This window comes from Sinocyclocheilus grahami, unplaced genomic scaffold, assembly GCF_001515645.1.
Source record: "Sinocyclocheilus grahami isolate Dianchi unplaced genomic scaffold, SAMN03320097.WGS_v1.1 scaffold920.1, whole genome shotgun sequence".
In the NCBI taxonomy this organism is placed as follows: Eukaryota; Metazoa; Chordata; class Actinopteri; order Cypriniformes; family Cyprinidae; genus Sinocyclocheilus; species Sinocyclocheilus grahami.
The window spans coordinates 300,512-314,327 of record NW_015506099.1 but is presented as its reverse complement, the minus strand read 5'-3'; the positions used below and the strand labels follow the sequence as shown (position 1 = coordinate 314,327).

The 13,816-nt window shown below is 39.4% G+C and overlaps 2 protein-coding genes across 2 annotated transcripts; both read left to right on the top strand.

The window, feature by feature from the left end:
- Positions 1-1,425: 1,425 nt before the first annotated feature.
- On the top strand, positions 1,426-2,050 carry LOC107564273 (extracellular calcium-sensing receptor-like). Its single transcript, XM_016249305.1, has 2 exons — positions 1,426-1,640; positions 1,753-2,050. The coding sequence occupies exons 1-2, from the start codon at positions 1,426-1,428 to the stop codon at positions 2,048-2,050; spliced, it is 513 nt and encodes a 170-aa protein (XP_016104791.1).
- An 836-nt stretch (positions 2,051-2,886) lies between these two features.
- Positions 2,887-4,739, top strand: LOC107564263 (extracellular calcium-sensing receptor-like). The gene is made up of 3 exons (XM_016249295.1): positions 2,887-3,009; positions 3,523-3,646; positions 3,856-4,739. The coding sequence occupies exons 1-3, from the start codon at positions 2,887-2,889 to the stop codon at positions 4,737-4,739; spliced, it is 1,131 nt and encodes a 376-aa protein (XP_016104781.1).
- The last annotated feature ends 9,077 nt before the right edge of the window (positions 4,740-13,816 follow it).

Below are 13,816 nucleotides of genomic sequence, written 5' to 3'. Positions count from 1 at the left end.
ACACAATTTTGTATATTTTTTATAGCTTATTAAGACAAAAGTGGTTTAGTTATATTCTTACCACAAAGTGTTACTAAGTGTTATTATTATTATTATTACTACTACCATAATAACTCATACAAATACAGTTTTATTGATAATATTAACAAATTGCTGGAATTAACATTAAATCTACAGTTAAGCAGACTTTTCAGGAATGTCTCTATTTATTTATTTAGCAAATTAATCTTCTATATGCTTATTCATGAATATGCCCAGTTGCCTAATATGCATGACATAAGTTTCATCATCTGTAGGGTCGAAGATGTCTAAAGATATATGCGGTGTACTTGATCTTGAGTTTGGAATGAGGTCAACTCCATGCTGTCCTCTACAGGTCAGGTAGATTATTACAAAGCAGTTACAGTGTGCATGTGTCAAACATGTCTGTTTGAGTTCATAATATGTGTAGTATACTTAAAATAGATAGATCCATGCATAACAGCAGGCAGAAAAAAATAAGTGTACCCCAGGCTTCAGTCCTCTGCTGCTATTCGCATAAAATTTCTATTAATAACTGTGCTTTACTTGTGGCTGAAATTTTGCTTGTTGAGCTTTGATAATTTATTTCCAATATGCAGAGTTTACAAAATTTGTTTCTTAAATGTACATTGTAACACAATTTGTAGATCGGGAAGAAGGAGGCGGGAACCGGCGAACATTCAAACATAATTTTAATAATAAAATAAACAAAACTTAAAATAGCGCGACAGCCCCTCACGGACGACTGCCGCGCACAAACAAAACCAAAACAACATAAATCCAGGCCTGGTCCTTTCTCGTCTTGCATTGTTGTCACTCCTCCTTTTATCCTTCCGGAGCTCCTCCATGGGACTCGAGACCGGTGAGTGGCGCAGGTGTCGTGCATTATCACTTACTCCACCGGCCTCGCTCCATTCCCACGGCTCTCGGCCCGCCCCACTTGTCACATACATGTGCATGAATTGTGTGAATTTATTGCATTGTTTCAACTTCACGCTAATAAAAGATGTATTTCTGTTGTGTATATGTAGCTTTTCGACCGTATCTGTGTGCATGATGCACATCTGCAATTTGCAGCAACCTGCAGCCTCACACAAGCTCTTTGCAAACGTATATGATACAACTGTTATGCTCACACAGCTGGAAAATGTAAAAGATTATTAAAAATGGTTAAAAAGCAAACATTTTCACACAGACACACAAATACCAACCTAAGGCTACAGCTCACAAAAGGGTAGCAATACACTCTGATCATGCAAAATGTAGCACCTCCTTCAAATGAGGTCAACATATGTAATTTCCCAGCAGATTATAAGATATCTATAAAAACCTCAAAGTCCTTCTATTAGCTGAAATATCAGAGCTGACACAATTGACATATGATAGTATCTATTAAGTGGGTGAATGGAGCCACTGGTTGCACTGCTACATATGGTAATAGCCATCATGACCTTCTCTAAAGCTAACACAACTGTTTGTACTCTGCGAGGAGAGCCTGTACATCCTGAGCTATGGAAAGATGGGGATATTATAGTTGGAGGGGTTTTCTCTTTCCATAGCAGCTGGGAAATCAGGCAGCTGACATATTCAATTATGCCACCTCCACTGAAGTGCATCAGGTAAGTAAAAGCAGAGAAATAGTATGATACAATTTTGTAAATACAAGTGCTACGTTAAATGATTTATTCATAGTTTCATTTGAGTTTCACTTTGTTTTGTTTTTTTAACAAGTCTTAATTTTAGAGACTTCCAGTACGCACAGTCCATGCTCTTCGCAATAGAGGAAATTAATAACAGTTCCACTTTGCTACCTGGGGTCTCATTAGGCTACAAGATCTACGACACGTGCGGATCAGTGGCGGTTGGGGTTCGAGCAGCTATGGCCCTTGCAAATGGGTATGAGAAAATGTCTGTTGAAGGGCCCTGCACAAAGCATGCTGAAGTGCAAGCCATTATTGGGGACACAACTTCTTCAGCGTGCATGGCAATATCAAAGGGTATTGGACCATTCAAGCTTCCATTGGTATGATTTTATGTCACAATTTACAATTTATCCCAATATAGTTTTTAAATTATATGAAAATGTTAAATTGTAATCTATGTTTTAAATAAATAATAAATGCTACTGAATGCAATTAATGTATTTTTACTGGATTTTATGTCTAAACATTGCTTCTGTATATATTAATCTCTTAGATCAGCCACTATGCCACCTGTGAATGCCTTAGTGACAAAGTCAAATATCCCTCATTTCTTCGAACTATTGCAAGTGATCACTACCAGAGTAGAGCACTGGCAGAACTGGTTAGGCACTTTGGCTGGACCTGGGTGGGAGCCTTAAGAACGGATGATGATTATGGTAACAATGGGATGGCCACTTTTACTAAGGTGGCTGAACAGATGGGTATCTGTTTGGAATATTCTCTCCCGTTTTTCAGAACCTACCCTGAAGATAAAGTGATAAGGATAATTGAGCAGATTAAAAGCTCTACTTCACGAGTGATTGTGGGATTTCTTGCTCATTGGGACTTGGAGGTTCTGCTGCATAAATTTGTTGAACACAATATTACTGGATACCAGTGGGTAGGCACCGAAGCCTGGATATCTGATTCAGTCATTGCCAGTATGGATAAGCACCACATTCTACAAGGAGCAATTGGTCTGGCTATACCCAAAACACAAGTGACAGGTCTTCAAGAATTCATTCTAGATATAAAACCACTGAAGTCTTTGGGAGGTGCTATTTTTACTGAGTTCTGGGAAGCCCTGTTTCAGTGTAAATACTCAACTAAGAATGATTTTGTGTCCACAACTCCATGTACAGGCAATGAGGAACTGTCTCAAGTGCAAAATTTATTTACAGACATGTCACTCATGCCCATCTTCAGCAATGTGTATAAAGGAGTGTATGCTGTTGCTTATACACTTCATGACCTTCTGGGATGCAAAGAAAAATGTGACTCAAATAAACAGCCTGATCCTTCAACAGTGGGTTAACACTATTTTATTTCTTCTGCTATATGAAATTCAGTATTCGCTAAGCTTTTACATATGGACACAGTATATTCAACAATTCATTATTTGCACTGTATGTATATGTCATTTTGTTGAGATGTACTGTTTGCCATGTCAATCAGTTTAGTTAACGACTGCTTTATATAGTGAATATTTTGTCTTTTTTCCCCTTCAGTTTCTGAAGCACCTGAGAAAGGTGCATTTCAAAACAAAAGATGGTGAGGATGTTTATTTTGATGAGAATGGTGATCCAGTGGCAAAATATGACATTATAAATTGGCAGCCAAGTAAAAAACAACACTATGAATTTGTTACTGTTGGGCTTTATGATGCTTCTTTTCTGGGGATAGATCGTTTAGCTGTCAATATGCTATCAATTTTATGGACAAATAATTCCACAAAGGTGAGGAAAAAGAGAAAAACTTATTTTCTGAATATCAGTTTTCAGTGTCAGTAAATGGCAATGCCTATATATTTTTGTCACAGGTACCGGTGTCTGTGTGCAGTGAGAGCTGCCCCCCTGGCACTAGGAAAGGTGTGAAGAAAGGAAAGCCTATATGTTGTTATGACTGCATACCATGTACAGAGGGAGAAATCAGTAACACTTCAGGTAAAATTAAATCACTATATCCATAAAGAAAGAAAACAATACACACACACACACACACACACACACACACACACACACACACACATATATATATATATATATATATATATATTATTATTATTTTTTTTTTTTCTTTCTCTCTCTCTCCTGTTATTAATTATTACATCCATTTCATACAGATTCTGTAACATGTCTGCGGTGTCATCAAGACTTCTGGTCAAATATGCAAAACGATGGATGTGTTAAGAAGGAAACAGAATTTTTGTCTTATGAGGAGATCATGGGGATTTTGCTCACAACTATTTCAGTTGTTGGTGCATTTATAACAATAATAATTGCAGTCATATTTTTCAGATATAAAAATACCCCAATAGTTAAAGCCAACAACTCAGAATTAAGCTTCCTGCTACTGTTTTCACTGATGTTGTGTTTTCTCTGTTCACTTACTTTTATTGGTCGGCCCACTGAGTGGTCCTGTATGTTGCGTCACACAGCATTTGGCATCACTTTTGTCCTCTGTATCTCCTGTGTTCTGGGGAAAACAATAGTGGTCTTAATGGCTTTCAGGGCTACACTTCCAGGAAGTAATGTCATGAAATGGTTTGGGCCTCCTCAACAGAGACTCAGTGTTTTTGCATTTACTCTTATACAAGTGCTTATTTGTGTGCTTTGGTTAACAATATCTCCCCCTTTTCCATTTAAAAATATTAAATACTTCAAAGAAAAGATAATACTAGAGTGCAATGTGGGATCAGTTGTAGGTTTCTGGGCTGTGTTAGGTTATATTGGACTGCTTGCTATTCTATGTTTCTTTTTGGCTTTTCTGGCTCGGAAACTCCCGGATAATTTTAATGAAGCCAAATTTATCACATTTAGTATGCTCATATTTTGTGCTGTTTGGATTGCTTTCATACCAGCTTATGTTAGTTCGCCTGGAAAATTCACAGTGGCAGTGGAGATATTTGCCATTTTAGCCTCCACATATGGAATGTTATTTTGCATATTTATTCCTAAATGCTATATCATTTTATTGAAACCAGACAAGAACTCTAAAAAACATTTGATGGGTAAATTACCCCCAAGGGCCCTGTGAGTGTAAAATATTAAAATATAATAATATTGTAGATGAAAATAAAACATAATTTACACTGTTACTTTTACCGTCCTGTACTTTTACCACCCTATTTTTAGTTATGTTGATTATTATCGTCATGATGGCACTTTTCTTATTGAACTGTGTATGTTGGACCATTACATGATAAAACTAACAACATCTCTGTTTTGCCTAATACAGTTAGCAAACATAAATGGTGAATCCTTTATTCTTTGTTTCATTCACTTATTCTATTGACTTACTACGGTGGCCGAGAGAGCTCATCGATGAAATGACAAAGTAAATATATGTTTTTTTCAATCAGCACTGTATATACAATGAAACAATCAAGATGAAATTGAAGTGCAGACTTTAAGCTTTAATTCAAGGGGTTGAACAAAAATATTACATAAAATGTGTATGCATAAAAATGCAACCATTTTTATACACAGTCCCCCCTTTTTCAGGGGCTCAAATGTAATTGGACAAATAAATACAATCATACATAAAATGTTAATTTTTAATATTTTGTTGAGAATCATTTGCAGGCAATGACTGTCATAAGTCTGGAACTCATGGATATCACCAGAGACTGGGTTTCCTCCTTTGTGATGCTTTGCCAGGCCTTTACTGCAGCTGACTTCAGTTGTTGTTTGTTTGTGGGTCTTTCTGCTTTTAGTTTTGTCTTCAGCAAGTGAAATGTATGCTCAATTGGGTTCAGGAGATCAGGAGATCACAATCAGAATTAGCTTTATTGTCAGGTATGTTTCCCAGTTAGCACGTGAGATCATGCAATGATCACAGTGACATCACGCGATCCTCATACTGTGATCCTCAAAGTGTGAGTAGTATGTGAGCTCAGCTCAACCTTGCCAGTGTACTTTAAAAAAATATATATATATTTATTATTATTATTTTTTTTATTAAAAGAAAGTACACTGGCAAGGTTCTTAATTCCATCTACAACATGTTTGATGGTGTCAATGGCATATCGCCCTGCAGCCAAAGACTGGTTGCCCACTGAAGCTAAGCAGGGTTGAGCCTGGTCAGTACTTGGATGGGAGACCTCCTGGGGAAACTAGGTTGCTGCTGGTAGAGGTGTTAGTGAGGCCAGCAGGGGGGGCTCACCCTGTGGTCTGTGTGGTTCCTAACGCCCCATTATAGTGACGGGGACACTATATTGTCAAAAAGCACCGTCCTTCGGATGAGACATTAAACCAAGGTCCCGACTTTCTGTGGTCCCAGGATATCTTTCGAAAAAAGAGTAGAGGTGTGACCTCGGCATCCTGGCCAAATTTACCCATTGGCCTCTGACCAGCATGGCCTCCTAACAATCCCCATATCTACTGATTATCTACCAATAAGCTGGTGTGTGGTGGGCATTCTGGCGCACTATGGCTGCTGTCACATCATCCAGGTGGATGCTGCACACTGGTGGTGGACGGTGCAACAGACAGGACGTGGGCTAGGGCTAAGGCAAGGGCTCCGTAAAGTAGCTATCTCTAGGGGAGTGATAAATGCTGAAACAATACTCGGCAGAGTGAAGGGATCAGAGTGAGTGTTAAATAGTGAGGGAGTATATGAAACAGCTGGGTGCAATCAGTGTAAACAGCTGTGTGTAATCTGTGCTGAGTGCAATCAGTGCGATGCATGATGGGAAATGTAGTCCGGGGTGATGTGCAACAGTGTGTAGTGCGAGAGTCAATGAAATTGGAAGTTCATGGACCGGATTCGTGACAGTATAGTTATAAACTTTATCTTTTAAATAATTTAATCACACTTCAAATAGTGTTTTTCACAATTTTGCATGGTTGCAAAGCAGCTTTACATACATATGTGACCCTGGACCAAAAAAACAGGTAGCACAGGTATATTGCCAACAATACATTGTATGGGTAAAATTTTTTTTCTATTTATGCCAAAAATTCAATTCAAGTTCAATTCAGTAAGTTTATTTGTATAGCGCTTTTCATGATACAAATCGTTGCAAAGCAACTTTACAGCAAATTAAGTTTCTAAAATATTTAGTGGTAGCTTAATCAGTGGTGGCACATTTGAACATTCAATAGCAAATACTTGAACTAATAATAAAACAGTAGCTGATTCAGAAGCGCCAGATTGTCATAGCAAAGTCAGAATGACCTCCTCTCCTTGGTTCATTGCAGACATGTACGGAAAAATCAATCGGAAAAATCATTAGGATATTAAGTAAAGATCATGTTCCATGAAGATATTTTGTACATTTCCTACCGTGAATATATATAAACTTAATTTTGATTAGTAATATGCATTGCTAAGGACTTAATTTGGACAACTTTTGCACCCTCAGATTCCAGATTTTCAGATAGTTGTATCTCGACCAAATATTGTCTTATCCTAACAAATCATACATAAATGAAAGATTATTTATTCAGCATTTAGATGATGTATAAATCTAAAAAAAATAAAAAATAATAAAAATTGACCCTTATGACTGGTTTTGTGGTCCATAGTCACATATATAAAGTAGTTACAAAAGTAAAAATATGTAAACAACATATAGTCATGGATTTGAAATGGTGAAAGAAATTCACGAACTTGATCAGAAGGTTTATTACTTTAGTATATTCCCAATACACTCCAATGCACCTGTACCAACACACTTTTTTCCATTAATGGTTCTTTAATGTTCCGTATGGACAATGACAATGTTGCACTTGGAAATGTGGACTGCAGCTCTTTGGGCTGTCAAAATATAATGAATTATTAAACTAATTATTAAAATGATCCTGACCTGCCCTCAAAACTACACAAAAAGTTAAAATGTCAAATAAATTCAGAGACGTTAACTACATGAAAAGTAACAAAATGTTATAAAATAATTTCAATTCACACGTCACATATAAATCCTCAGCGTACCGCGAGACCGTCAAACCGCCAAAACATTTCATTGCATTTTACATTAACATTTGTGCAGTGCATTGAGAGTTGAAGCATGCAGAGACAATAGGCAGAGATGTTACGGATGGTTTTATTCCTTCCGCATGCACTGAAACATAAGCAGTACGTTCACATTCTTCCACCAACTAACTAAAGTTAGTTTTAGGTTCAATATTCACCAGACATTCACATTCGCATTCGCGTGCCACTGTTCTATAGAGTCGACAGTCCAACAAAGATACCACTACCATGATTACTGTTAACAATATGCAACAACTTTATATCGACATGAAAATATTATTTAAAGGGGTCATATGATGCTTTTTTAAAGATCATTATTTTGTGTATTTGGTGTAACAGAATATGTTGACATGCTTTAATGTTCAAAAAACACATTATTTTTCAAATACTGTACATTATTGTAGGTCCTCTATGCCCCGCCTCTCTCAAACGCTTCGTTTTCTACAAAGTCCCTCCTTCCGACAAGCGCAGTCTGCTCTGATTGGCCAGCTGACCCAGTGCATTGTGATTGGCCGAACACCGCAAGCACTCGTCAGAAATGTAACGCCCCTTACCATAATCGCGAGCTTCATCTTTCAAAATAAATGTAAAGACAGAGCCCGAAAGGGGAACAGAGTCGCGTGACAGACACAATGATGAAGCTGGTATGTGTTTGTGATGTGCCCCCCCCCCCTCCCTCTCTCTCTCTCTCGTGCTCTCTCTCTCTCTCGCTCGCTCGCGTGCACACACACACACGATGCACAAAACTCCGCATTTGAACATTCAATAGCAAGTACTTGAACAGGAAGGCCAAATAAAGTGCTTTTGCTTTCGCACTGAAACACACAGCGTCTCCCTGACATGCTGCTTCAACACTAACTGCGGTTACTGAAACCACGCCTTCTTTCTTTGCGTGCATATTTGGGCGGCATTATGCTAATATTTCCACATAGTGAGGTAGATATGTGGGGGCGTGTTAGAACGAGCCGTTTTAGGGGGGCGTGGCAGAGTCTTAACTTTGATAAAGAATATCTCTTTGGTTTTGAGACTTTAGTCTTTGCAACTTCAGGGATCGTATCTATGCACAATCAGCTTGTAACACTCCAAAGAGAAAGGAAAACTTGAAATCGCATCATATGACCCCTTTAAAAACCGCCTAGTATTGTAGCAGCAAATTTAAACTGGAGAAAGCTTTGATGTGTTATAGCAGTAGGGATGGTACAGTAAACAAATATTTTCATGAAAAAAATACTGTAATTCACCAGAAGTGTTTTTATTAATGTTCCAAAGGTCATAGTACATTCCTAGTTACAATACTAACTTACTATAAGTGAAATTTTACAAATACTTCCTTTACTGTATCTACAGTACACATGTATTTTATGACAAAATTATAGCAATTTACAAAAAAAATGTCCCACACTCCAAAGGTTGAAGTACATTCCTATATACAATACGGCAGTGCAATTACTACACATGAAATGTTGCCAATATATCTCTTACTGTACATACAGTACATAGTTATTCTTAGAAAACAGTACTAAAATTAACCAATTTTTATTTTTTTCATGTTCCAAAGGCTGTAGTACGTTTGTTGTTACAAGACTGACTTACTACAGGTGAGATGTTGCCAATATCTCTCTTACTGTACATAAAGTACTTAATTGTTCTTAGGAAAATTATTGTAATTCACTAAAGTGTTTTTTTCATATTCCAAAGGCTGTAGTATGTTTGTAGATACAAGACTGACTTACTACATGTGAAATTTTACATGTGAAATTTTGCCAATATATTCCTTACTGTATGTATAGTACACAAATATTTTTATGAAAAAAATTACTTTAATTCACCAAAAGAGTTTTTTCATGTTCCAAAGGCTGTAGTGCGTTTGTAGTTACAAGACTGACTTACTACAGGTGAAATTTTGCCAATATCTCCCTTACTGTACATACAGTACATAATTATTCTTAGAAAATAATTACTGTAATTCACCAAATGGGTTTTTTATGTTCCAAATGTTGTAGTAAATTTCTAGTGGCCAGACTGACTTACTACAGGTGAACTTTTGCCAATATCTCCCTTACTGTACATACAGTACATAATTGTTCTTAGAAAACAATTACTGTAATTCACCAAATGGGTTTTTTATAAGGATGCACCAATACCCCTTTTTCTAGTACTCGCCCGATACCGATACTTTTATTTTTGGTACCTGCAGATACCAAGTACCGATACCAATATTTTTATTGCATTTGTAATTTTTTTTAAATATTGGGTACAGAAACCAAAATAGTATGTATAATGTTAGTTGGTTAACTTCATTTATCAAATAGATACAGTCAAACCAACATTTATTCAAACACCTTCAACATTTCTCACATTATCACAGTTTATTCGCTATAGTTTAGAAAATGGTAATGAAATATAACAAGAACTCAGAGTTAAATTGTGTCAGAACAAATTCAGCTTGATAATGTTAGATAACTTTGATAGAACGGTATGTTATGGATTACAATCAACCAAAAAGTAGACAGCTGTTAGTATGACAGTATTTACACAACTATCAATACTTAGTCGGGCAACCCTTAGCCTGTAGTCTCCTGGGCATGCTGTCACCCAGCTTCATGCAAACCTGAACTTCAATTTTTTTTTTTCTCAGACTCGGTCTGAATAATTTTTGCTCCCGAATTTGTATCAGTTTTACTGGTAGTCCACTGTATGAAGAAATGTTGGGTATAATTTGTCACAGTTTACTTTATTTTGCTATCCTCACTTACATAAATGAACTATAGTGTCCTGCACCCACTAGTAAAAAAATATTAAAAATTATATCTGGTCTCTGAATAATTTTTGGTTTGACTGTGTATATTCTTTGGTTATTTTCACACTTAATTATGCCCATTAAAATGTATTTTACAAGTTTTTGTTACTTTCACTGTTAATTGTTTTGCTCTATGGTACATCATATTTAATTTAATCGCATTAGAGCTGCTCCATTGCACCGGCTTAGTACTGTAATCACGAGCTTTGCTGTAATAATGCAGTGAACCACTCGTTATAAATCTCATAACTGTAATATTTTCAGAAATATAAGTCGTGTTTTTTCATCTGAAACGTGCTGCAATTTTTATTCCAAAGCCACTCATATAATGCAGAAACACTCAAGCAAGCAAAACACGTGCAACGCGTGCATGTATTTGTACTGATGCAGAATACGACAGCCTAGTGCATTTCACACAGTCTGCTAGATTCACTTTCGCCAAAAAGTATTGTATGCCTAAGGTTAAATATAAATTATGTTTATAGTGAATGCCCCTATAAATGGTCTAATTTTTACGATTTAGTTTTAATCCAAATGATGCGTGTGCTAAGTGAGTGAACATCAAAGATCACACAACAGAATGGCGCGTGCTCTCTCTCTCTCTCTCTCTCTCTCTCCCTACCGTTAAGTAACTTGTGCATTGTTTTACTTGTTTTTGATGTATCCGACCGAACTACAAGCTTTCCAGTGATGTCTGTGAGAAAGGTATATTCACTCGACAAGCTCGAGCATCTGCGCCACTGCGCGCTCAATCCACTCAGCGCGCTTTACTTATCAGCTCGCGCACATCTGCTATACAGTCAATACTGAATGTTTAATATTATATTCATTGCATACATGTACTTCGTAGACATCCTTAATCTCTAATAACTCCATTCTGCTGTCTGTTGTTCTGCTCTTATCACATGCTGTCTGGTATCGGCGTTTAGTATCGGGGCATTTTCACGAGTACGAGTACAGGAGCTCAGTATCGATGCATCCCTAGTTCCCTTTCATGGGAAATTCGAACTGCATCCTCTAGGGGTCGCTATGGGGAACGCCTCATCGTGACCCGTGTCTGAAGCATACATTGAAAAAACACCAACAACACATTGGCCGGCAACAGCCATGACGTCACTACCGGTGCGACTATAGTATAAATAGGTGCCGGGAGAACACATCATCCTCTTCTTCGTCTTCACTGACTGTTTTGTTTGAAGCGTGCATTTCTGTGGTAAGAGCGATCTCTATTCATATCATTATGGCGAGCACTAGAAAAGCGTTTAGAGGATGTGTGCATCCATGTCGTCGTTATTTAAAATCTGATGACACACGCAATCTATGCGTTGTTTTGTTTGGGCGAAGAGCACGCACGCGATGTCCCCGAGGGGGCAATCAGCGTGCACTGCAAGCGTCTTTTCAATGAAAAAGCTCCGCTCTCATTTGTCTCTCTTTTCAAGGAAAGAGGGGCAGCCATCTGCTTCCCGAGATTCAGGACCCGCCGCTGCTGAGGCACAGAGGAGAATGAGCTCGTGGGGATCGCAGGTGGATCTGGCCGATGAGTTTAAAGAGGGGTTTTTCCCTATTGCGATCGTCGGCTGTGGACGAGAGTGAGGTGCTGGAGGATGATGTTATTTCATTAACATCGTCTGATCCAAGGGCCAGTGCTCTGCTGGGTTCGGTCCAGGAAAAGCAGGAAATGTCTGAGGAGGGCAAAGAAGCTGAGGCTGAGCCTTCCCAATCATCCTGCCCTGCGTATGATGAGCTTTGAAAGTTATGGATCGCGCCACGGCGAGGCTTGGCTTGCCGTGGAAATGGGCGAAGAAAGTGACGTCGCGAGGTCAGCTCGATGAACGTTATCTTTCTGGCCATAACCCTCCAGCTCAGGTGAGCCTTCCTTTCTTCCTGATTTCCATACAGAGATCGAGTAAGAATGGAAGATGCCGTTTTCCTCACGCATCCATCGATTCCAGCATATGAGTAATGCCAACATCGAGGCGATGTGCGAAAGCAGCTATGAGAAGATGCCCCTATAGAGAGATGCTGGCCAGCTATCTCTCTTTGGGTGAGACGTCCTCTCTTAAGACACCCTCCTTGCCATCTAAGCCTCTTCAGGAATACATCTCGCTTGAATGGCAGGGCATACACAGCAGCAGCATGTCGGGATGTCGCTTCATTGCACACGATGGTGGTGCTCCAGGCATATCAGGCTGACCTGCTGAAAGACCTGGATAAAGGCGAGGGCCTTTCTCCTGATGAGGTAGCTGAGTAGCGCCGCACCTCGGATCTCGCTCTCCATGTTACTAAGCAGGCTGCCACTACCACTAAGCAGGCTGGTAGTAATGGAGAGACATCTGTTTGTGAACCTGTCAGATATCGGGAAGAAAGAGAGGGGCTTTCTTCTCGATGCGCCGGTTTCGCCTTCTGTACTTTTGGTACCTCCGTTGAGACGGTGGTCGAGAAGTTCAGGCAGGCGCGATCAGCGGCCTTCAAAATCCTTCATTCCACGAAGGTCCAGGTCTGAGCCCGAACAACCCAGGGGTCCTGGCCTGTCTCGGTTTGAGGATCAGAGACGGGGCACAGAAGGCTAGTGTCGCGGCTCGTGCTCCTCCCTCGCCTGCGGGTAGGGGTAGGAGGAATCGCGGGTCAAAGGGAGGTAGGCAAAAGACCTAAGTGATGTGATCCAGACAGGGGGTCAGCGCTTTTGTCCGGATCAGAGTGATACTTGAGTATCTACTCATTTCCTTCGGGGGTCTTACATCTGCCCTTGTCTTCCCCTTCCTAATTCCCCTGTAACCACTATCTCTCCACCTGACCGAGGTTAGGTGGGAATTTCCTGCATTTCAGTCTCCTATGCTGGACCTATGATGTTTGGTTGGTTCTATGGCTTCATAGTGACCACCTTAATATATATATATATATATATATATATATATATATGTGTGTGTCTGTGTGTATTTAATGCGCTGGTGGTTGTGTGTAAAATCCATCTGCTAGCTTTCTTTGCAGTGTTTTCCGGGACCTGTGTGTTTCTGTCCTTGTTCTAGGGTAGGTCCTCGGTGAGCACCCCCTCTGTTGGATTAAGAAACCGAGTGCTCGATTTGCAATGTTTACTTCACTCGTCGATATGATGTCCAGCTGGTATGATAGCCTGGTTTCGGCTTCATGCTTCCTGGATCATGCGGCCAGGTCACAGGCTTCTGCGGGAGCCTTCTTGATCATCAGGCCCCCGGCACGGCGTCCAGGCTGGGCTTATGCTTTCAGGCTGCCCTGTCTGGTATACCGTATCTAGGTCGCCCTGAGGGGCCTCCTAGTCACCAGGATATCCCCTCTTGCTGAGGCATCGAGCGGGAAGTAT